General features: G+C 42.5%; 1 protein-coding gene across 8 annotated transcripts in view; it reads right to left on the bottom strand.

The window, feature by feature from the left end:
* Positions 1-1,164: 1,164 nt before the first annotated feature.
* Positions 1,165-25,697, bottom strand: part of TRPM3 (transient receptor potential cation channel subfamily M member 3) — a 700,748-nt gene continuing 676,215 nt past the window's right edge. For all 8 annotated transcript variants that reach the window (XM_068236331.1, XM_068236340.1, XM_068236285.1 and 5 more), the window contains 3 exons: positions 22,916-23,115; positions 10,959-11,091; positions 1,165-3,249 (listed from right to left, as the gene is read on the bottom strand). In XM_068236331.1, coding sequence (XP_068092432.1) covers positions 1,815-3,249; positions 10,959-11,091; positions 22,916-23,115 — 1,768 coding nt within the window. In that variant the 3' untranslated portion in view covers positions 1,165-1,814. The remainder of the gene's footprint in view (positions 3,250-10,958; positions 11,092-22,915; positions 23,116-25,697) is intronic.

Genomic DNA, 25,697 nt, shown 5'->3' on the forward strand with positions numbered 1-25,697 from the left:
TGATTACCTTGTTCAGCATAATGGTGCCCATACATGGTACAATTAAAATATTAAATTTTCACGTTGATTCGACCAAATTGATTGAATATCGAAAGTGAGTGAAAATCGACGAGAGTCTTTTTTGGGGGGGTCGAGAAAAATCAAATGACTATTCCATTTTTTTGATAAAAATCTGATTGGATATGTTGGAAAAATCTGGGTGGTTGTTTGTGAAATTGTATAGTGTATGGTAAGTTGTATAAGAAAATACTATTAGATAAACCAACTTTTTCTTTATAGTCGATCGTTTTTCTAAGATTTTCAGAAAAATTGAATGTTCGTGTATGGTAACTCAAAAAGAATTTTAAAATTTTAAAAACTATTTGTCCAAATAGAATAAACTATCAAATTTCTCAAAATGATCAATGATCAAAACCACATTTTTTTTAAAAACATTGTACCGTATATGGGCACCATTAGCTAAGCAATACAGATAGGGCTGGTTTTAGCATTAGGCTAAGTAGAATAGTACCAGGAATTGGTAAGGCTTATGGACAGACCAGCCATAGATGTTCTTTCAAACCCTCTGACAAACATATCTCTATCACTACATTCTGCTTTTAAGAGTGAAGAAAAGCTAGTAAAATACACTCAGCTAGAAATAGGTGCCTGGGGTAGGAATCTGCTTGCCAATGGCTGTGCGACTGCAGGCTCCAGTTATGCAAATTAGATCTTGAGTACAGTAAAAGAGAATTTTATGTTTGAAATATAAAGTAAACACATTTTTTTCATTTTATTATTTTTTTTGTTTCTTTTTCTTTTTTTCATGCAGTGCTTCCGCACTTTATAGTTTGAATACTCTGGCAGTGATTGTAGACCACGGAAGCTAGAATAAGAAATGAAAAATCACAGAAATGACACAGTGTAGTTAAGCATATCTCACTCCGCTCACAAACATATCACCACAGCTTGTAAAGCATGCGTTTACTTAGGCAACTGCATTGACAACACATAGTAAAAAAATAAATATATTACATATTACATTAAGCCATGAAATTACATTCATCCTGAGCTTGCTTGGCTGAGCTAGAATGCCCACGAAAGAATATATACTATATATATATATATATATATATATATATATATATATATATATATATATATATATATATATATATATATATTCTTCCATAACTCTTTCTGCTATAGGCAATACACAAGGCATATGTTTTGTTTTGGAAAAAAGAACTGTTTTGTGGCACAGGAGGGAGTACAGATCAGATAGGCCATTAATCATGCTGCAATTATGTTTTCATGTTTGCTCTTCGGACATGGTCAACGGAAGTGTTGTTGGCAGAACAGGAATCAGACCTGAGAGCTCCTGTTGTGGAATACACTAAACAGGACATAAGAGGCTTTTTGATAGAGAGTAAACACAGGAGATATAAAGTGTGTTATATGTGTGCTTCAATATAAAAGTCCATCTGTGCCATACAAATTTCTAAACTTCTCCCAAGAAACTAGGGAGGTATACCATTTAGTGAAATCAACATTTAATAAAGACAATTTAGTAAAAACCCTCAGAAATGAGGCTTAAAATTTCTGTGCAGCTTAAAATGCATATGAATCTCATAATATGGTTGACTCAACGACTACGTAAGAATACCTTTATACTGAAAATGAGTAGTTGGACATGTTTAATAAAGTGGTTGCTTGGCATGTGTTAGTGATAAGTTTCACTCAATGGTCCATGTGGTGTTGTCGTTGTATGGTGATAGAAAGAACGGAGAGCGGGCACTCTTATTCTTTTCCCTTTTAACTTCAATTAAACAGTTTTAAAACTTGTTATGCTTGGTTTCAAAACTACGAAAGGCCGATGTTCTTGAAAGTCGACGCATAGACAAAGTGTCTCCCCTGCTTTCAGGCCTGGATGACTTACTCCTTTGGAATGGATTTCTAAGGCTTGAAGATGCACGATGCCTGTCAAGTTTATCGCTTATTGAATAGCTCATCTTTGTGTGTCCATACATAGTACTGGGTTCCTCTGAAGAGTAACTATTTGCCCGCTCTATTTTTGGGAATGATAAATTGTTGAAGCATGTTCTTGATGTAGAACCTTCGTGAGAAGGCGGGCATTTATTTTTCCCATCTGCATCGAGCTCATCATTGTCTGAAGTTAGGTGACTAAGCTCAGCTTCCCTCTCTGGATGACAAGAGCTAAGGTCTTCTACTTTTTCTCGAACACAGCCAGGTGATGTTGACCTTTCGGCTGTTGCTTGGGGTGAATTGTTAACACACCTTGTATCTATAGAGTCTGTGATACTTGTGTATTCTGCAGTCTTTACAGGAACACCAAGATTACTATAATAACTTCTAGAAGGAGAAAACATAAAACTCTGTGATTTTACTATCGGTGTTTCCTCTAGGATAAAAGGAGCAGTAGCTAAGTAACGACTGCTTTTAGAGCGTTCTAGTGTGTGATACATAGGAGGATCTGTTTCCCAAGGATTTTGGCCACAAGTCAAGTTTGTGTTTTCTGGAAGGTATCCAGTGGTGTCCATTGTTGTGCTTTCCTCAAAACTAGGATTTCTGCTGCAACTCCTTCCACAGTTAGTCGAAGTACTACAGCCGTGGCCTACACAAGCTGAATCCCCCATTGAATCACTGCAACCTACATTCATAGAGCTTTCTCCACAGTCTATGCCAAACTGCACCTCATCCATAGCAGAAACATATATGTCTATACAAGAAGAAGGCCTCCTTGAGTCTGGAACCACAGATAAAGAATTTAGTGGAGAAGGGGGAGGTTTTGTTTCCTTGGATATAGAATGGGAACTTGTAGCTCGGTGTAGGCTTAAATTTCTTTCCTTAAAAAAGCCCTCAAATTTTTCTAAACCATTTTTTTCCTTTAAATTTGTTGAATAAAAAGACTGACTTCTCATTCGAGGCATAACAGTAGGGGATGTGGGGGAGAGCGGTTCTTCCCCAACAGGGTCTATAATCTCATGCAATTTATAAGTGTTACCTTCTTGACTGTTAAAGCTGCTTTGTCTAACAATATAGGCAGCATCAGTGCAATCTGATGAAGTTCTAGACCTTGTTTTAGTGGCCTCTACCCTTTCCACTCCTGTGACCTTTTCAAGTGCTGTAGCCATTCTTCCCAGCAATTCCTCAAGCTGAGCAAGTCTTATGTCCACAGTCTGAAGAGATGCCTTCATGAAATGTTCTCTTTCGTTGACCTCTTCAAGGCGCATGGACATATTTTCCACCCTGAGGGAAAGAGAAATATGCAACCTGTGTTAACCATTACAATGTATGGAACTTTAGTTTTAGGTGCGGAATACTTTAGTAGAATTTTATATTGTTAAAAATCAGTATGGATAATCTTTAAAAGATCTCTGTATTATCTAAACATTTAGCAAACTAACTAAACATTAGATTTCTGTTGGCTGATTGGTGGCCACAATGATCATTTGTGTAAATTTTGTATGGAAATCTAGTGGGAGTAAAGAAGTTTCCTGATGCTACTGATGACATTGTGACCTATTATGTAGTAGAGAGCTGAGCAGTGTGTCTGTACAATCATCACTTCTAGAATGTTCCCATAAAAGACAATGAACAGTATTTCTGCTTTTCCTTATCAGCACATCAGGTTATTGTAGAGAAAAAAAAACCTCAGCCACTACCACACCAGATGCATCAGCTGACCTAAACTAAAGTGTTTTGATGATTTCAAAATAACGGGTTTGATATTCCTAAAACAGTGTATATGTTACGGCCAGAACCCGAAGTGTGGCCACTTCGCGTTCTGGCCAGCCACTTCGGGTTCTGGCCGGCCAATGTGCGAAGTGGCCGCAGCGCAGCGGCCAATATTAGAAATGTTATGTTTACGCCGTTTCGCTGCGGCCAAATTTATTACAACTTGCTTAATTTAATTAAATATAGCCGGCGGCAATGTAATCGATGAAGCCGCCGGCTTTCGCACTGCATCTCTCCTCCCCCCCCCTCTCTCTCCTCTCCCCGCCACCCATACAATATACGTAGCAGCCGGGGACATGCAGCCGGAGAGTCATTCGTCGCAGCAGGGGAAGCAGAGCGGGGAGGCTGCAGACATTGCTTCTGCCAGCACCCGCTCTGCAGGAACGGCAGGATTACCCTGCCGCGACGAACGACTCTCGGGACACGCGTGTCCCCGCCGACTGCTACTTATTGTATGGGAGGCGGGGGGGGGGGGGGGGGGAGGGATCGGGGAGAGGAGAGAGGCAGTGCGAAAGCCGGCGGCTTCATCTATTACATTGCCGCCGGCTATATTTAATTAAATTAAGCAAGTTGTAATAAATTTGGCCGCAGCCAGACGGCGTAAACATAACATTTCTAACATTGGCCGCTGCGCTGCGGCCACTTCGCACATTGGCCGGCCAGAACCCGAAGTGGCTGGCCAGAACGCGAAGTGCCCACACTTTGGGTTCTGGCCGTAACATATACATGGAATATTCTTTTGCACCCCATTACTCACAAATGCCTCTATGTGTACAGTATTTGTTGCTCTTACACAGATGCATGGGCCCAGAACACTTACAGGCAATGCCCAGCAACATAGGTGCAGAAAAATGCACATATGCCCTGGATACTACTGACCAGGTACAGCTTGACGCTCACATGTTCATTTCTCTGTCTCTACAGGTCCCTGAAAAAATGTTCTATAGGTTATGGCTATAAGAGACTCTTCTCCTGTTTCTAGGACCTTTCCTTTGCTGCATCCCTACAGTTTTCACTTTGTTACCCAGAATCACTCTCTCTCCATTAGGCTTGACTATGGGACAAATATTAAATCTGGACACATTTACCAAGAAAACTCATCCCTACACCATATAGTTCTCATAATCCATGCAATGAGCTTATCATTTGCGCATAGATTAGTCTTATTTTCATTTTCTTTACTGCAAATGTTTCTGCCTGCCACAAGTAGGAAGTCTTTTTGTTATTTTTGGCGTAGAACCAGAAAAAGCGGTGGATACCAGCTGCCTATCATTAACTGCTAGACATGTCTAACCAAAAGGGTGCCCACTGCCCAGTCTTTTGCACCTCATCATGTGTATATCTGACATCTCTTTTAGATGTGTTTACCGCTTTTCTGAACTTGATAGAAGTACTCTTTAAAACTATATAGAAAAGCAGTTCAAGACGTGATTCTTCAAGCCTTCTACCTCTCACTTTGCAGCAGGAATATTCTTTCTGTGTAAGAACGACCACACTTCAAGATCTTGCATTTACTACTGAGAAGTGAACTACATTAAGAATAGATATACTTTGTCCCCATGTTAGACTTCCTCAATAGACTAGAATATGCTAAACATTTTTAGTTAGATCTCTGGGGGGGCTAGAATCTCATAAGAGAAGGACATGAGTGGAAAACATCATTTTATTACCAATTCTGCCATTCGTGACTAGCTAGCTCCCACTGACAAACAAATGAGTCTAAAGATTCACTGGCTTCACCAACTTTTCCTGAAAATGCATTAACCACTTGCCGACCGCGTCACGCCAATGGGCGTGGCAGCGGCGGCAGCCCCAGGACCACCTAACGCCGAATGGCGTAAAGTCCTGGGGCTTACGTGTTTAGGAGATCGAGCGCAGGCTGCATGCGCATCTCCTGCTTGGTGGGTGGAGCGGGGCTCCGCCTTCAGTCTCCGAGCGGCGATCGCCACTCGGGAGACTGTAACAGCGAAACCGCCACTTAATTGTACTGTACAGCGCTGTGATCTGGGTAAAAAATAAATTTAAAAAATACATACATTTAATAAAATAAAAAAATAATGTAACTATTTATATAAAAATAAACAAACACTGTAGGGGCGATCAGACCCCACCAATAGAGAGCTCTGTTGGTGGGGACAAAAGGAGGGGGGAATCACTTATGTGCTGTGTTGTGCGGCCCTGCAGCTTGGCCTTAAAGCTGCAGCAACCAATTTTTTTAACAAAATAGCCTGGTCACTAGGGGGTTTAAGCCCATGGTCCTCAAGAGGTTAAAGACTTTTCAGCAATAGGCCTTCCAGGTACCACACTGACTAAGCAACTTAATTCTTAGACTGAGGAAGCTCACACAGTAAGTCAAAAGCCCTATTTACTTCAGCACCTATTCTCAAGCATCCAGATTCTTGTCTGTCAATCATACAGGAAGTGGATGCATCTGAGAGTGAAGCTAGAGTAATTCTCTTTCAATACTCAATGCCTAAATCCCTTTTCCATCTATATTTCTTTTAAATATTAAACTCATTTTAGAAGAACTAAGAACATTAGCAACAAATAACTACATGCCAATAAAGCAATGTTTGTAGAGTGGCACCCTTTCATAGCAACTATGAAGGGATGGTCTTGTGGTCACATGATATAAGACCTTAAAGGGAACCAGAGATGAACCTGAGACGGGAAAATGAAAAGGATGTTATACATACCTGGGGCTTCCTCCAGCCCCATACGCTCTGATCGATCCCACACCGCCATCCTCTGCTGCCTGCATCTACGTGAACCGGGTCCTGTCAGTGACGTCATTGGAGCCAGCTGCGCAGGAGAAGTGTGCCCTCTACGTATCTCTCCAGCGGCTGCTGCAGAGATACGCAAACAGCGTACTTCCCTTACGCTTAGACTGGCTCCGACTGACGGAACAACGGGGACCCGGTTTTCGCAGCTGTGGGCAGAGGAGGATAGCGGCGTGGGAGCGATCGGAGCAAATAAGGGTTGAGGAAGCCCCAGGTATGTATAAAATCTTTACTTTTTTCATCTATGGTTCCCTTTAACCACTTCCATACCATGAAATTTTGTGCTGATCTGTGCTGCGTGGGCTCTCCAGCCCACAGCACAGATCAGATAGCAGCCAGGCCGCCCAGGCCCCCCTTTTTTCCCCACTAGGGGGATGTCCTGCTGGGGGGGTCTGATCGCCGCCGGCTGCTTGCGCTTGCGGGGGGGGGGCTCTTCAAAGCCCCCCTCCGCAGCGCTTCCTGGCCTCCTTCCCCTTCCCTCCCTCTCCCTCCCCCTGTAAGCGGCGCAGGACGGATTTCCGTCCTGCGCCTGAAGGGATAGGCTTTAGCCTATCAGATACCGGCGATCCCCGGCCAATCAGAGGCCGGGGATCACCGATCTCCTCTACGGCGCTGCTGCGCAGCAGCGCCGTATACATGTAAACACCGGGGAAGGACACCCTCCGTGAACTGACATGGAACGGCCGCTCATACGAGCGGCCGTTTCCATGGAATACACTTCAGGATTCAGGGGCGTATATATACGCACCGAGAATCCGGAAGTGGTTAATGTGGCAATAGGATGCTAGAAGCAGGAGAGGATGGGTGTACAACTACAGGCAAACTGAGCTGCACAATGGGTTTTACAAATTCCAAAAAGTTACCGTAAATTCCAAAATGTACTATTGTACTTATAATTTACTAATCTAGATTATTACTTTGACAGTTTGCCTTGTTCAATGTTTAAGTTAATATGGGCTTTAAAATCTGTCATTTGTAGATCCTCCTTTGGATGTTATTGTTGTCGTATGAGAATTTCCAATAGTTTTCCTTGAATGGGCTGCAAGGTATTCTGTGTTGAAGGGCTGGGAGTATTTGTGGATATTTATAAACATAAATGGCTTCAGGTAGCCACAGGGTGCCTCTATGAATGTTTTATTTTACTAGTATAATGCATGAAGCACAGCAATATTCTTTTCTATATTCTTTTATAGCAGATCACCAAAAATGAAAAGTATTAAACTATTCATTCCAGAATGTATTGCTCTTCTAAAGTATATAGATAAAAGCAATGGAAAGTCACCCACTTAACTCGTGTTACCTAGAGATGTACTATTTGCAGACGAAAAAAAAATATTCATTTCTCATAATCATTGCCTCTTGTACACTACATGCTATTCCGATTTTTTTATACAATCCGATTTTTTATTCCAATTAAAAAACGTAGCAGCATGCAGTACTTTTTAAAAATCAGGATCAAAAATCAAATCGCATAAAAAAATTGGAATCACATGTAGTGTGCAAGAGGACTCAGTTTCTTTGTATTATACACATTAACCTCTTCATAGAAAGTTTGTGATGAATGAGGTTGTACTCCAAAAATGAAGATGGTGTTTTTCAATATACAGGGGGCAAGGTCATGTCACCAATGTCAATTATATACAGATGATCCACCTGCCAAAATGTGCAGTGGGACCCAGCGCTGCAAGGCAAGAGCACTAACCACTACGCCACCGTGTTGCTATTGTCCTTGTCTGGCCATTAGTCCCTGTAGCTGGGCTTTTCCCAATATTTTTGGTGCATACCTTTTATAGGTCCTATTTTCGAATGGTTTGATTACAGATTGGTGTGGAGTTCAACAAATGGCACAATAAAAAGATTTGATTTTACTGCAATGCAAGTATAGTAAAAACAAAAGGTTTTTTTTATTCAAGCGAGAAACTGAATTTCCAGTTTTTATCCCTATAAGTCGATCGAGAATGGCTGATTTTTCTGATAAACGTTTATGAAAATTGAATAGTGTATGATAGATTCAAGATTTCTTGATCTATAGACCCAAGCAATTTTTGCAGAGTTTTCAGTCTTTTTTCATATTTGGAGAAAAAATGGACACATTTGTATGATACATTTTGTCAGATTTTCAAATGTTACAATTAATCAGAAAAATTGTATCGTAGTTCTTAAATTGAAAAGGAACATAAAAATTGTACTGTGTGTGACCAACATTAGACATATCTTTAAAAACTTTCTCATCATTCTTTATAAAACTTCACAGCACACATGGGGCTTGATTCACGAAGACAAATAACATGCCTTATCAGAGTCAACACGCCTTGTCAAAGTTAATGCCCCTTATCAGAGTTAACACACCCTATCAGAGTTAACATGCCTTATCAGAGTAGCATAGCGAGCGCTACAAACTTATGCCTGCTAACTGGCAATGACGAGAGCTCCACTCGTCCTGCCCTGAGCCCCTGCGGGTCCAATCACTTTAAAGGACATTATCCCTGCACTTTGATTGGCCCAACAAGCTACCTGTCAAGTTTCCTGTCAAGTGACAGGCAGCCTATTGGGCCAATCAAAGAGCGGGGATAATGTTCTTTAAATTGATTGGACCTGCAGGGGCTCAGGGCAGGACGAGTGGAGCTCTCGTCGTTGCCAATTAGCAGGCATAATTTGATAAGACATGTGAACTCTGATAAGGCATGTTACTTGTATTAGTGAATCAAGCCCATAATTTCATCACATCTGTGTATCTTTTGTGGTTTCAATCAGGTGCTGTATCCATGACAGCCTAAAGGTGGCCACACATGATACAACCAACTTGTTCGATAAATTTAGGTTTATTCAGTAAACAAATCAATTGTATAGAACAATCAAATAAGGATTTATTTTGATAGGGTACTTGGTTTAGTTGGATGGATGTGACTGGAAACGTTGCAAGCTTAATCAGTCATGTGAGCATGCTCTACTCTTCAGGGCAGTGGGTAAGAAAGAAATCAAACCAAAACATTAAACATATACAGAATGTATGAATGGAAATGATAGTAAGTCAATAAATTATTAGATAGCTGTTATGTATCATGCCAGATTCCAATTTAGCATTCCCAAGAACATTCCATGATCCATTCATAATCAAAACATTCAAAGAATGAGCACATCAGTGAGAACTGGAAGAAAGTGACCTGGTCTGATAAATGCTGCTTTACTTGGTCTCTAAATTTCCCAGATATCAAATATAGTAGTGGCTGGTTAAAGTGGAATATAACCCTGCATTTCATCTTTGCTCTAAAACATTATTTACAGCATATTATATGCAACCAGCATTTTTTTTTTACTAGACCAGCATTCGAAGGGTTACACACAGAGCTTGAAAGTTCAGTGCAGTGAAATGCAGACGCATACGAACTTTAGATAATGTTATCTTGTGTTTACTTAAATGTATCAAGTGAGGAATGTGACACATTCTCTGACTGCGGAGAAGCTGCTGGGGACAGAGAGACACTGAAAGCATGTCTGCCTGCAAAACAGCAATGAATAAAACCAGTTATTAATAAAATGCCAGTCAGGGCAAAAGTCAGCTCACAAAGCAAAAAACTGTACTTTTGGAAACATATAACTTCTAAATGAATAATAATACTCATGCACAAATGCAAATATGATAACCGTATGGCATATAAAAAGTAGGTAAACATGTTTTTATTGAATATTACGTCAGGGTTTTAAACCGCTTTAAGGGCTCTGCCTTTGGCATGGATGACCCTAGCTAGGGTCAGTACCGATTCAGTAAGAAGTATTTGGGCAAGACTTTCTAACACTGCAGGTTGGCCCCTTAAACGTTCCCTTAGTAGATGCAACTCTTGAATGTTTTGAGTCCAACAGGAGAAAAGCACTATACAAATGTTTGGATTATTATATCTGGGATCCATGGACAATTTACAGTTTACAGGACTTGGATCTGCTCTTAATGTCTTAGAGTGGCCATACACTCTTTAGATTAGCAGCAGATAGATCATCAGATAGATTTCTGATCTATCTGATGTGTTTAGGAACATTTTTTACTAGGAACAGATTTCCAATAGATCTCAGTATGAAATCTATTGAAAATCGATCTGATGGCATATTTTTGCCATCAGATTTCCATTAGGTCCAATGCAAAATGATAAGCAATATCAGCAGATCGACCTAGATTTTCCAGCATGTCAGATCGATTGAAATCAGCCGCAAATCGATCGGCCAGTCAATCGATCGGCCGCTAATCGGCTCAGTGTATGGGGCCCTTTAGTGCCAGATAGGACACCTTCAGAGGTTTTTTGAAGTACATGCCTCAACAGGTCACAGCTGATTTGGCAGCATAAGCGGGACCTACACATTATTAGGTAGTTGGTTTAATGTTTTGACTGACTAACAATATAACAGTTGTATTCAGAAATTAATTTATTGAGGCTGTCAAATGCTTACCTTTCTGCTGTGACTCGAATTCTTTCATCATTAGAAGAGTTAAATCGGTCATCTTTTTCTCGGAAATACTCTTCTATGCACTGTTCTTCAAAATCATGTACTTTTTTAAGCTCATCGTCAGTTATAAATAGCTCTGTTGAAAGAAAAAAACTTGCAGTTGGTCTTCATAAACCTTAGTTCTGCTGGGTGTTTTACAGATTATAATAAGAAGAAATAAAATGGACTTTGTTAATGCAGATTGTGGCAATCTGTGGCAATCTGGCACTACACAATAATTACCACAGTCTATATAAAATCATTAGAGTTTGAAATAATGCTACTTAAACACCAGGTTTCATAAGTGATCTCAAGCCAGGTTATTTAAAAAGTGATATTGCATAAGAGCAATAAGCAAAGCACATCTTGCTCTATCCCACACTGTTCATGCCCCCTGATGTTTCCAATAGCAAACAGGGACTTTCACAGTAAGGAGACATATGCGTTAATGACATAACACATTATATAACAATAATATTCTCAGCTGCATGTCTAATGTTTGTCTTAGTAAATATTGATTAGTGCAGGGAGGGAAGCAAATGCATTGTTAGTGTTATAGAGACATACTAGAATAGAATCTAAAAATTGTCATACAAAAGCAGTCTGTCTTCTAAGTATAAATGTTCTGGCCCCATTATAGCCTCTCCTAGACCCTCCTGGGGTTGCAGTAGATATGAAAAAAAATGTATTTACTTTTGAAGTGGAAAAGAGATAAAGAGAGAACGTTTGCAGTCTGTAAAGAAACTCACTGTCCACAGAGATCTGTGATATGGTGTCTGACTCCAGAACAGTTAATCTCGCATTTTGAGAGTGACCTGTTTCATTAAAGCCAACTAGAGATGGCCCAAACGGTTCGCCGGCTAACCGATTCACGCGAACTTCGGTGGTTCGCATTCGCGGTGAACCGCGAACTATATGCGAGTTCGACCCGCCCCCTATACTACATCATTAGGCTCAACTTTGACCCTCTACATCACAGTCAGCAGACACATGGTAGCCAATCAGGCTACACTCCCTCCTGGAGCTCCCCCCTCCCCCTTATAAAAGGCAGGCAGCGTCGGCCATTTCTCTCACTCATGTGGCTGCAGTAATTAGAGAAGGAAGAGTTGCTGCAGAGACATAGGGGAAGTTTAGTTAGGCTCTTGTTAGGCTTGTTAGCTTGCTCATGCTGATACTTATTGCTAAAAAGCACCCCTCAACAGCTCTTTTGAGAGCTAATGTTGTTCTTGTAATCTATTTTTTTTGTGTGTGTGTCCCACTGACACTTGCATATACAGCCCTGTCAGTCAGTTGCAACTGGCCCTTGGCCCCTTGCTGATTCCTACTGTGCCACTGCCAGGCCCAGCACATTCAGTGTCTACCTTTTCACTGCACGTGTGTGACAGGCAGCTGCACATTTGTACTGCATACCTGTTCATGTTTACTGCACCTGCGTGACAGAGGCACGCAGTGTTATATACCAGTCACTGCACCTGTTCACGGTACGTGTGTGTTGTGTGAGACAGCTGCATATGTGTAATACCAATCACTGCATATCTGTTCATGTTTACTGCAGCCGTGTGACAGAAGCACGCAGTGTTATATACCAGTCACTGCACCTGTTCACGGTACCTGTGTGTGTGTGTGACAGATGCACATTTGTAATACCAATCACTGCATACCTGTTCATGTTTACTGCAGCTGCGTGACAGAAGCACGCAGTGTTATATACCAGTCACTGCACCTGTTCACAGTACCTATGTGTGTGACAGCTGCACATTGTATGCAGTCACTGCATACCTATTCACTGCACCTGTGTGACTGCACATTGTATTAGTCAAGTCAGTGCATACCTTTCACTTCCTCCCCCCCAATATGGGCAAAACAGGCAGAGAAAGAGGCAGGCCACCCGGCAGGTCTGTTCGAGGTGCGTGCTGTCGTGATTTCGTGCGGCCCTGGACCAAAGTACAGTGTTCAGAAGCCTCATGCCATCAACCCCCAAGATTGTCAGGACGTAGTTGACTATTTAACACAGAACACCTCATCTTCCTCAGCTTCTGCACGGAACCATGACATATCTTCTTACTCCTGCTCTGATTCTGGCACCCCGCTTAACACTCAGTCGGCCGCCACCACCAAAGTGCCATCACCCCAGGGCTCAGCGGTGTGGAATTTTTTTCGTGCTTCTGCCTCAGATGAGAGTAATGCCATCTGTACTCTCTGCCACCAAAAATTGAGCTGTGGTAAGACCAAGACCCGCGTAGGGACAACTTCCTTGCGAAGGCACATGATGACAAAGCACAAACTGCAATGGGATGACCACCTGAGGAAAAGCAGCACACAAAAGCAAAGCTACACACCACAGGGGAAGATACCAGGCCACAATTATTTCCCAAAAAAGGTGATACCCAAACTGTACTGTGATGTTGAAAGGCAAGTGGTGTCATCTCTGGCACACAGCGTTGGGTCAAGGGTCCATCTGACCACGTGGTCTGCAAAGCACGGTCAGGCCTGCCTGAAGACTAAGTCAGTCCCCACACACAGCATCTCTGCCTGCAGGCTGCTTGACTGCCTTCTCCGCCACCACCAACAGGGTCCAGGACTCCAGGTGGATTCCTGAATTTTTAAGTCCGCTGCTAGCAGCGGCTACACTCATTTTTCTGGTGCGTGTACATGCCTGCCTAATTTTTCTGTGTGCACTGCGGCTGCAACAACAAAACAAAAGGCATGCACATGTGTCAATTCCCCTTCAGGATCGTTACCTTGCCGCTGTGAAGGGGCTTGCGTATCACAATACAGCAATGACCGCCCGCTATATGAGTGTGTCGAGGGGGGGGGGGGGCACATCCAAGATAATAAGGTTGTTGCTTCATTGTGGACAGACCAAATTAGATCAGCTGGACAGTCACTGTTCTATCATTGAGCTACCACAGCGCGGCTTGAAAACCGCCATGGCCTGCACTCTCGCCATGGTGCGCACTAGTCCAGCACGGCTATACAAACAGCTGTTTGCAGTGCGTTACACAGTGAGTTTGGTCTGTCAGTGTGAAGCAGTACACTAATTACACTACCTGATTGATGTATACACATGCAAGATGTTTTAAAGCACTTTAGGCCTCCAGTTTAGCAATAAAATGTGATTTCTGCCCTTAAACGCTGCTGTGCGTAAAATCTGGATTTTTCCCCGGGACTTTTGGCGTGTATCCCACTCCGCCATGCCCCCCTCCAGGTGTTAGACCCCTTGAAACATCTTTTCCATCACTTTTGTGGCCAGCATAAATGTTTCTAGTTTTCAAAGTTCGCCTCCCCATTGAAGTCTATTGCGGTTTGCGGAAATTCGCGAGGTTCGTGAACCTAAAATCGGAGGTTCGAGCCATCTCTAAAGCCAACTGCTGACAGAGATTAAAATCAAACAACTTGTATATCAAAGTGCTCAAATGTAACCTTTATATGTAAAACAAGGCTGCTGCAGTTAAAAGTCCTGTTGTAAAAAAAAACAACAACACACACATGAACTAAAGAAGCTGTGCTGAAGCAGTCAGTAGTGGCCTCTGTGGGTGTGGGTGATATTGTATCATCCTGCTGTGCACACTGCAAGGAGACAGACACTGACTGAATTTTCTGGGAAGACTGCAGCCTATATAAAATACAGACTGCGATATAGGAAGTGGTCAGTGGCTGGACTCCTTACTAGGTACTTTAAGAGGGATACATTAGATACTAGGTAATCAAGGTTCTTTTACACAGATAAGAACAAGCTCTGAAATTTAGTGGCCTACAACCTACACAGTTCTACAAAAAACATTGTTGAGTTGGGCCTTAAGGGATGATATTACTGTATTTGGCTACACTTATTTTGACTACCGGTAATCTATTTCTAACCAATTAATCTTTATAGAACTCTGCTACTATGTTACTAACATGTCCCAAACTGCCACATGGGAACCTGCCCTGTGATCCTACAACATTAATGACAACCCAAGATGAACCTTGGGTCAAACACAAAATACTTATCTAAGGAAAGGAGAGACTCTGTAGCCTCATGGGCTCCCCACAGCATCCTTCAAACCTCTGTTGCTGCCCAGGACCCTGTTGCTTTATATGACCGTGCTCCTGTTAATGCATGAGCATGGCTGCGCTGCACCCATGGTAGCACGGAGTCGCTCACGCATAAACAGCTTCGGCTTACTGCGCAGGCACACCTGTGCTCAGTAGGCGCAGTACGGTCACACCTGTGTTTGAAGAGGAAACGTTCACAAGCTTGGAATCCAGCAAGATCTTGTGGGATTCCTTGGGGGGGTCTGAACCCGGCAATGGTGGGCTGGAGAATGGCGTGGGAAACCTCTACAAGATCCAGAGTCTTCCCTCTTTTATGGTTTTAGGTAAGCAATTTACTTTTGACCTGAGGTTCACGTCAGGTACACTTTAACTAATCATCAAACCTTCACTAGTTACTACACTGTAAGCTAGAATGATCTGCTGAATGTAAGTATCGTATACATGGCTGTAATGACTGAATAGAAAAGTCATCTCTAAGATGTTTTGTCAGTACAGAAAGATTTCCAAATATTTTTTAAACTTTAGGGTACTTAAATCCATTTTTAGATTTCCATAGCCAATCAGCCTGCACTCCCTCACGGACCCCCGCCCCCTATAAAAACGCACTTGTGCCTGCCATTTTCCAGTCTGTCTTTGACTGAAATAGTGAGATGAAGGGACAGAGCTTGCTGGAGATAGGGAAAGTGTTAGCTAGGCCTATTTATTTTGATCCTCACTGAAAGACTTGCTGTTAAATCAACCCAAACAGTCATTCTGAGGGCTACTTCATCCTTCTGCTGGTTTTTTTGTGTGTGCAATACTCCACAGCCCACAGGCACCCGCCAAGAGCTGTGCTCAGTGCCCAGTACTATAATTGTCTGTCACATTAGACACAAGCACAATAGTACTCCGTGGCCTCTGTTATTATCACTGTATTGTGTTTGAACTGTTGCATATCTCAGTGTCTATCTGATACTTCACAGACAGAGCCCACTGGCACTGACCCACACTTGTGCCCACTTCTAGTGATATATAATTGTGTGCGACATAACACAAGCCAGTCTGCTTGCTACCATTATAAAGTTCTACTAACAACTTCCCATCCTGGCCTCTGCTACACGCCATGCTGGTCCATTCAGTTTAGTGAGCATGCAGCAACAACACACACGCACATACACACACACACACACCTAAGGGCTTTACAGACCTGTTAGCGCTCAATCTCGGTAAACGCTGCTTTTGGTGTGTCAGTGTGAAGCGGGCATAATCTTTACATCCTGGACATTTAAAAACAGCCCTTTATTCCTCAATTGTAGGAATGTACTGTGATTTCTGCCCCTTAGGGATTAAAACACAACTTTGCTGCGTCAATGCCATCATTTTTGGTGGGACTTTCGGCATGGATCCTCCTCCGGCATGCCCCTGTCCAGGTATTAGACCCTAAACAATCTGTCATACTCCAACCTAAGAATTCTTTAAGCTCTCCCTCTAAACTCACTTTTTCCAACAAGCATACATTCCAACCACTGTAATAACCTTACTAGATAACCTACAAACACACTTCCTCTACATTGCATACTATTCCACCTCTTGTCTCCCCGCGCATATCTTTAGATTGTAAGCTCGCAAGGGCAGGGCTCTCTCACCCTTTTGTGTATTGCAATTTGTTATTCATTTTGTGTCTTGGAATTTGTTATACAACAACAACATTTGTAAAGTGCTTTTCTCCCATAAGACCCAAAGCACATAAGCTTGTCTCAGATCAGTGCATAGTGATGGGTGTGATGTGTACGGTGGGAAAAGTTATGTCATCATATATGTCAGACTAAACACATGGCTTTTCAGTTTTGATTTAAATGTGTCCAGGGTTGGAGCTGTCATGATTAAGTTTGGCAAAGCATTCCAAACGGTAAGGGCAGCATGACAGAAAGCTCTGGCTCCAAAGGTTTTTAGTTGAATTCTGGGGAGGTTAAGATAGTGGATCCTTTTGATTTGAGGGAGGAGTTGCAACAAATCCTTCAGGTGTCCAGTGCCTTGATCTTGTAGGGATTTGAATGTTATCATGCCGGTTTTGAAAAGAATTCTCCATTTTATGAGTAGTTAGTGTAGTGCACAAAGGATTGGTGTTATGTGGCTTGTTAGAAGTCTAGCGGTAGCATTCTGCACTAGCTGTTGGTGGTGTAGATCTATATTTGTAAGGCCTGCATAAAGGGCATTACAATAGTCTAGCTGTGATGTGATGAAGGCGTGAACTAGGTTGGGAATATCCTATAAAGGAATGAAGTGCTTCATTTTTGCAATATTCCTTAAGTGAAAGAAAGAATGTCTCACAACAGCTGATTTTCACTGTAATTACTATGTCTACCAGTTCTGTATTTTGTATCAATGTCTGTATTTGGTGTGTATCATTGTCTGTATTATTATGTACCCCATGTTTGTTTCTTACTTTGTACAGTGCCACGGAATATGTTGGCGCATTATAAATCAATAATAATAATAATAATAATGATGATAATAATAATAATTCCAATGCAAGTCTATTACAATGTTTTAACAGCTGCATGCAGCATTCAGGAACTGTGATTGGTTGCCATGTTTGACAAAGGTTTGTGCAATCATTGTTTTTTGAATGATTTCATTGAAATGCATCTATGTTTGTGCAGCTGACAAGGGTTGGGAAACAGCTGCAGAACCACAGAAACACTGACTGCCTGAAAAGGCCCCTGTGCACCCCAGCTTACACTACAGCTGGGATGAAACAGTGTGCAGGAGTTGTTGTTTCTTTTTTGCCAAGAAAACTTTGATGTTTTGTGTGTGTGTGTATATATATATAAAATTGTGTCAAAGATCAGTAAGGGGTAGTGGATTATCAACAACTGCTATGCAGACATTTTTTAAACAGATCCCTAAAGTTGGCCATATGATAAACAATCTGGTCATCTGAAAGAATGACCAGTCGCATAATATAATGAAATTCGTAACATGCTTAGTTGCAAATTTTCTTCTGATCATTTTACTCCAAAAAATTGGAGCGTTATGGCCATTTACAAGAATCTCTATTTGTGGGCACAAGTGCAATCAATCAAGATTTCACTCTCAATCATTTCAATCCAAACGCTAAATCTGAAGAGAGTGTATGGTCAATGTTAGTGTCTGTCGGGGCATAAATGCTGATTTCTGTTCTGCCGATAGACAATTTGAAGGCTTGGGGGAGTTTTAGTTATACCCTTTCCCGTTGTTCAACCAAAACGATCAAAACGAATGAGAGTTTAAAATAATATTTTTTTCGATCAAGAAAAAAGAATCGATTATCCCATTTTTTCAATAAAAATCTGATCAGACATGTTGGAAAAATCTTTATATTCAATCTAACGGAATAATCAAACAAAATTATGTAATCGAAAAAAAATTAAAAATTGTACCATGTATGGGCACCATAAGATTTACCAATGACTTGCCAATTAACACATTGGACAACGCTAAGATTGATATTGAGCTCTTGTATGTTCAAGCTTTTGCCTGATCCCAATGTCCACTGTATATGTTGTCCTTATAAAATCTGATCTTTCAGTACTCTAGACAGCACACACTGCTTTGTACAGAAGAGTGAGGACAAGGTCAGAATGACAATTAACTAAAAGAAATGACTCTGACTGTGCTGCGCGTGACACCTGGCATTCAAAAAGCGTACAAATGTAATCCCTTGACACAGAAAGGGATTCTTTGTGTCTAGAGATTTTTCCATTTACTGATATAGTATAACAAAATTATTAAAGGTACATTTTTTATTTTATTTTCCAATTTGTCTATTATACGAAGATAAAGATATTTCTGACTAGTTCTATGGACTGTAAAGGAACAGATTAAAATATTGGGGAATGGGGAGGTGACAACAATATGCAAGAAAATAAAATGAGTTTAACCTTTCACAAATGTATTGTTTATGTTTGAATGTATAATTTTAACTGCTTCCAGACGTTTGGGAGCTGATATCACTGTCAGGGCGCATAGTTCAACTTCCCCACTGCACGCAGCTGCTGTGACCGCCAATTGTGCTGCTCGCCCTGCTGTCAGTATGACAGCAGTGCTCCCTGAGCGAGTAAGGAGCTGATTTCATTGGCTCCTGATCAGGTGATCATTTGAGCCTATCTCTTTGTCTCACATTGATCACAGGGCCAGGAGCCAATTAAATCAGCTTCTGACGATTTGCCCCTGCCCGGCTCACAGAGCTCTGCCGTCATAGCAACGGCAGAGCAAGGGAGCTTCAGCGGCGGGAGAGCAGCGTGATCGGTGGTAGTGGTGTATCCATGTGGTGTGACATTGGTAGGCTCTGTTTTTCGTACCAGCGGTCTGTGGTCCTTAAGAGGCCAGAGACCACTGGTACAGAAGTGGTTAAATGGAACCTGAAGTGAGAGGAATATAGAGGCTGCCATCTTCACTCTCTAATAAACAATGCCAGTTCTCTGACTTCTGTGCTGATGCTCTGCCTCTACTACTTAAAGAGAAACTCCAACCAAGAATTGAACTTTATCCCAATCAGTAGCTGATACCCCCTTTTACATGAGAAATATATTGCTTTTCACAAACAGACCATCAGGGGGCTCTGTATGGCTTATTTTGTGCTGAAACCCCTCCCACAAGAAGCTCTGGGACCGCGGTACTTTTGGCAGTTTATTACAATGTAACAAGGTTCACAGACAGGAAATAGCTGTTTACAGCTGTCTCTAACAGCCAAAACAGCTAGGAGCAGCTACATAACCTGCCCACAGTAAAAATGTCACCATGTAATAAATGTCAGAATGTAAATCGGGGAGACTAAAGATTTTACAATGAGCAAACACTGACTAAATCATTTATACATAATTATTGTAAAAATGAAGCACTTACATTATTTTCACTGGAGTTCCTCTTTAAAGTCACTGGCCCAGAATGGGAATGCAGATCAGATGCTTTGACTCCGGTCTGACTCAATGGCTGCATACTAGCTGCAGGTATGTGACTCAAAAACCACAGAAGCTAAATGACAGTTAGGCAACTGACATTGTTTATGAGGGAATGACGATGGCAGCCTATGTATTCCCCTCACTTCATATTCCCTATAAAGCCCCATTCCAGGCACAAATGTTTTGCTGGTCTTCTGTAGCACTCTGTGTCGTAGCTTGTATCAACCTGTGACTATATTTCTGGAATAGCTGATGCCAAAACTGGACCAGTGATGTAAAGTATCAGAGGCAGATCATCAGGACAGAAGTCAGGTAACTGGGATTTTTTATTAGAAAATGAAGATGGTAGACTCTGCATTCTTCTCACTTCAAATTCAGTTTAACTCCCTGGGGACTGCACAAAGTAAATGCTACTTTTTGTTTATGCTTGTTTAATCCTGATGGAAATTACAATTAAAGGGCCACCACAGTGGAAGAAGAAAGCAGTTAAAAATCTGATAGAATAGGTAGGTTTTGGAGTAGTCCATCTCCTCATTAGGGAATTTTCAGAGTTTTCTTTGTTTTCAAAAGCATTTCCTGAATGGCAGTGGCTAAGTCTAACTGCCAAAATAGTGTGCAAGTGAGTAGGGAGGCTAGCATCGTGACAGTGAGAGTTCTACCACCGAGAGATGCAATCAGTGTGCCAGTGTGAAGAATTGTCAGTACTGCCTCATAGGTATCAGCTGCATTTATGCTATCTTCCTCAAGCTCTGAGATATATTTTCCAGTATTTTGCAATGAGACATGTTAGGCTGTTACACTGTATTTTTAGAGAGACCTACTATGTTGTACTTTTAACTTAAGTTGTCAGTGTTAGCAAGTGACATACAACAAGGATCTATAATCCATCATATCTAATGTCAACCTAAATATTTCTGGCGAACTTCAAAAGAGAGCAAGTTTTTGTGTATGTATTATTTTCTCCACAAAGCTTTGAAAGCAGAGCTGGTTTTGGACACACAGACAGATTAACCTAATGCGGACCGACAAAGCTTTGAAAGCAGAGCTGGTTTTGGACACACAGACAGATTAACCTAATGCGGACCGACACAGTTTAAATCTACGGTGGGTGGGTGGCGCTGTGGTTCTGACCAGACGTAAACTCTACGTCCCATTCACTGCGCGTCCCCGCCCGTTCCCGCCGCTGTCACCGCTCTGTCCCCGCCACAATGTGCTGCCCTGCCGCCTCTATGACGGCAGAGCACTGTGAGCCGGGCAGGAGCCGTTTTCATTGGCTCCTGGCACTGTCATTACTGTAAGCCAATCCCATTGGGTCAGGACAGCGCTCTGCCGTCATAGAGGCGGCAGAGAGAGCAGCCTGCGGTGGGGATAGAGCGGCGTGACCGGCGGGAGCGACGGATTATTGCGGCGATTCGTCGGTATGCGGCGTTTTAGCGTACCAGCAGCCTCTGGTCCTTAAGGGGGCAGTGCTTAATCAAGGTGTACATTTTTTTCCACCACAAAATCACAGTTGAACTCTGGAGTCATCACATTAAATCTATTTTCAACATCAGAAGTGGTATTTGTACTCCTGAGGGCTGCTTCTGTTTACCACATGGTTTTTATGTTAAGAATTCTTAGCATTTTTTTTTCTGGCCAAATGACTGTCTTCAGTGGTTCCCAGTAAAGTCCAGCATCAGGTCAAGTCCCCACAGGCTAACCAAACTTTGGTGCAGGTACAGGTCTTCAAGTGACTCTGTAGTGAAAGGGATATGGAGACTGGCATATTTATTCTCTTTTAAACAATTTCAGCTGCCATTCTTTTCATTCTTTAAACCAAAGACCCAACATAAGGTGTTCTGAGTAAAAGTTTCACCACATTAGCCACATGCTTTACTCAGGTGTGTGATTCAGACAGTACCGCAGAGCATTTCAGTACAGTGACACACCATCAATCCATGCAAATGTTTGCTTGACCAGTGGCTGTTTGGTCACCACCCCAAGCATAAGTAAGTTCCAGAATGGCCAGCACACTGAGAATGTTCCAACAAGGGTTTTCATTCAACTATTAATTATCTAATGACTTGTTTCAGGAGCCACACAAAGTCCCCCTTTATTAAGGCACAGAGAGACTGGCTCTGTGTGCCTTGAAAAAGTGGGACCTCACATGGCCCCAAAATAATTGTCAGTGGATACAGTTGATGATTGAATAAAAAACTCTTGGAACATTATCAATGTACTGGCCATTCTGGAACGTACAGACAGTACTGAAAGATCAGCAAGATAAGAAGTTAACTAGCATTGTTTAAAAAGGAAATCAATATGACAGCCTCCATATCCCTATCACTACAGAGCCACTTTAAGGAAATATATGGACAGAGGAGTGATTTAGTAGCGAGTCTTGTAGTCACTGTGCAGGGCACATACACAAGTTGGAATCCTTTACTGCCAACTCTTGAGAGTGATGCACTGTTACTACCACACTACAGAGGTTTTATGCAGGGAAGCACACTTGATTGGGTTTGTGTACCTGATCTTGCAATGCACTGAATAGTGCTTTGTCACATCTGTCACTGTCAAAGCATGCGCCGTGTTGATGTCACACCTGACTCCCTGTTGGTCCATGACTCTGTCATGGCATTTATTATATGGAGGAGCATTCTGTGCATGCGCAGTAGCGATGCTAAGCCCAGGAGCGCCATGAGGAGGCTTGTGGCCCGGGGCTGCACATACACATTGGCATATACGGTACTTCTGAATCTATACAACCATTATCTCTACAGCCAGAAGTAGTTCAAGTTTGTGATCAATTACATTTTGACCAATTGCATTTACCTTAGTTTTAGCATATTGTTTTTAATTATGAAATATATATATATATATATATATATATATATATATATATATATATATATATATATATATATATATATACTGTACATATACACACAAAATAAATATTTTATATAGAAAAACCCTTACTTAATCCATAGTCTCTGTCTTCTTGGTCACTTTCCTGCTTCCTCCAGCGACAGCACAGGTGCTTACATATCATAGTGAAATGGCTAAAGATAATCAAAGGAGGAGGCAAGACAGGCCTTTCATGAAATGTCATGATCAGCTGGTATCGCTGGAACTTCCAAACTTGATTTGATATAGACTTGACTTCAAAGAAGGTGTTACTGGAAAGGAAATACATAAAGTGGATAACTTCATGACAGTATTTTCTCTCCAAATGTAACATACAACGATAATAGATACAGCTACAATACTTTCATACTTTTAGTTATATCCTTATACAATATCCTTATATAATTTATCCTTATATAATTTATTCTGTGAAAAAAACATACATAACTGCTATTTACATCTAAACTGGCTATACAAAATTCATGGATCATTCACATTAAAACTGATATGTGAATTGAGCAAGGTAATAGTTTTGAAGGGGATCACTGATGTTATTGAAATCAGGAAAAATGGGTAAGCTTAACCACTTCCGTACTGTGCGTCTCTGGCCCCTTAAGGATCCATTCTACTTTGTTTTTGCCAAAACAAGCAATTATCCTTGTGATTGGCTTACAGTGATGACAGGGTCAGGAAAAAATGAAATTGCAATTGTCTACTGACCAAGATACAGAGCTCTGCTGTTAGCGTGACAGCAGAGTGAGCTGGTTGCAGCGTCGCATTATAGGCACAGACGGCAAGAGTGGCACGTGCTGGGGCATGTGAAAGTTGAAATCTATGCCAAGGGCATTGCTAGCCCCAATTCTAGGGTGCCCAGGATGTCCCCACAGGCAGCAGGCGGCAGTATTCACCAATGGCCACTTGGAGGTGAGTACTAATGCCAGCTACAGAGGATGTCTCCCAACTTGGAGAGCGGCTGGAGGAGATACAGTAAGTAGCTCCTCCTGCTGTGCTATTCTGCTGGGGGGGGGGGGGGGTCAGGGGGAAAAACAGTGAAAACACACACAACGATGCATGCTCCCTGTGGAGGCTCCAGGCACCACAGATTCCAGCATGTCACCACAATACCCAGCATGCCCCCATAGAGATACCACAGCGCCCTGCATGGCACCACACAGCACCCAGCATGCCCCATATGTTTAAAGTGAACCAGAGACGAAGCACCCTAATGTATTTTACCATATACTGTATATCAGTGGGAACATTAGAGAAAACACCCACCCTGTTCTCTGTTTCATTCTTCACTGCACAGTCTGCCTGTTATCAGCTCTGATAAAATCCTCCACTGAGCATTCAGCCTGCCTTTGCCCCGTAATGATTATAGCTGAGTCAGTCTTCTGTGATGTCTTTTCAAGCCCAAGCCTGCCCCCTTGTGGCTCTACTTTCCTGCTTTGGATCCGCATAGCAGGAAAGCAGAGCCAGGAGGGGGCGGACTTGGGCTTGAAAAGACATCACAGAAGACTGACTCAGCTATAATGATTCCTGAGCAAAGCCAGACTGAATGCTCAGTTGGGAATTCTTATCAGAGCTGATAACAGGCAGACTGTGCAGTGAAAAATGAAACAGAGAACAGGGTAGGTGTTTACTTTCATGTTCCCATTGATATATATGGTAAAATACATGAGGGTGCTTCATCTCTGGTTCCCTTTAAGTGCCGCTCCCTATTTATGTGATATGCTGCATTTTATTTTTGTCTGTATTAATGGAGAGGGGGGCTTAATCCAACGTTTTGCTTGGCAGGCCTAATTGGACTGCTAATAAGTTCGTGTCAGTTTTGCCATACCTACATTCTGGTGCATGGCCACCCCCATTTTTCAGCTGGAGTGCCCATAAGTGCCTTAGATCTCTTAGGATCCTAGCAACGCCCATGATCTATGCCCTGGCAGGGATATATAAACAGGGCAAAGATTTCGACTAGCCCTGTCCGGAAACATTAAGGCTGGTTTCACAGTGGGACGCTGCGTTTTAGGGGACGTTATGGTCGCATAACGTGCCCCTAACGCAACGCCTGGTGCTCTCTGATGTGGACGTCAGAGTGAGCCGCGTTGTGCAGCTCACTGTGGCGTCCGTGATGCCGTGATGCGTACTCTTGGACGCATGCGGCATCACGTGGTCCCGCCCGGCCAATCGCCGCACAGAGCGGTCGCTCCAGGAAGTAAACACTGCACGTCACTGAGTGCAGTGAATATTAATTAGCCATGTGCCTGGCCGCTCTCCGCTCCTCCCCAACATTACTGAGCATGTGCAAGCAGTCTAACGCGGCTCTGCCGCTTATAAAGTACTGCATGCAGTACGTTGTCTTATGGCGCAGCGTTACTAAGTAACGCAACGTGGGCAGTGTGAACAGCCCATTGATTTTTCATTGCTGTGCGGTGGGGTGTGTTACAGGCTGCTGTAACGTGCGCCTGTAACGTCCCACTGTGAAACCAGCCTAAGGCCCAGTTCACATTAGCATAAAAAAACCTCTGTTTAGTGGAGATAATGGACTGGATACTGGGGGACCCAGTGATTTCTAGTTACGCCCCTGGTGATGTGGTGCCCTCTTCACTAGGGGATACACTTTGCCTAGATTACCAACAGGGCCGGCCCGCTCATGAGGCGGGGTGAGGCGGGTTCCTCAGGCGGCAGGAAGTGGAGGGGCGGCACCAGGAGCCATAAAGAGGAATTGACTGGCCTGGTTTGCCGCCTTCTGGAGAGACTGCTCAGACTGGAGTGTGTGCTGGTCACCCGGCCCGCTTGATAGCCTCAATTTGGCTGCAGACTGTGACTGCAGTGAAGTCTGCGGCGAAGAATCGTC

This window comes from Hyperolius riggenbachi, chromosome 1, assembly GCF_040937935.1.
Source record: "Hyperolius riggenbachi isolate aHypRig1 chromosome 1, aHypRig1.pri, whole genome shotgun sequence".
Lineage (NCBI taxonomy): Eukaryota > Metazoa > Chordata > Amphibia > Anura > Hyperoliidae > Hyperolius > Hyperolius riggenbachi.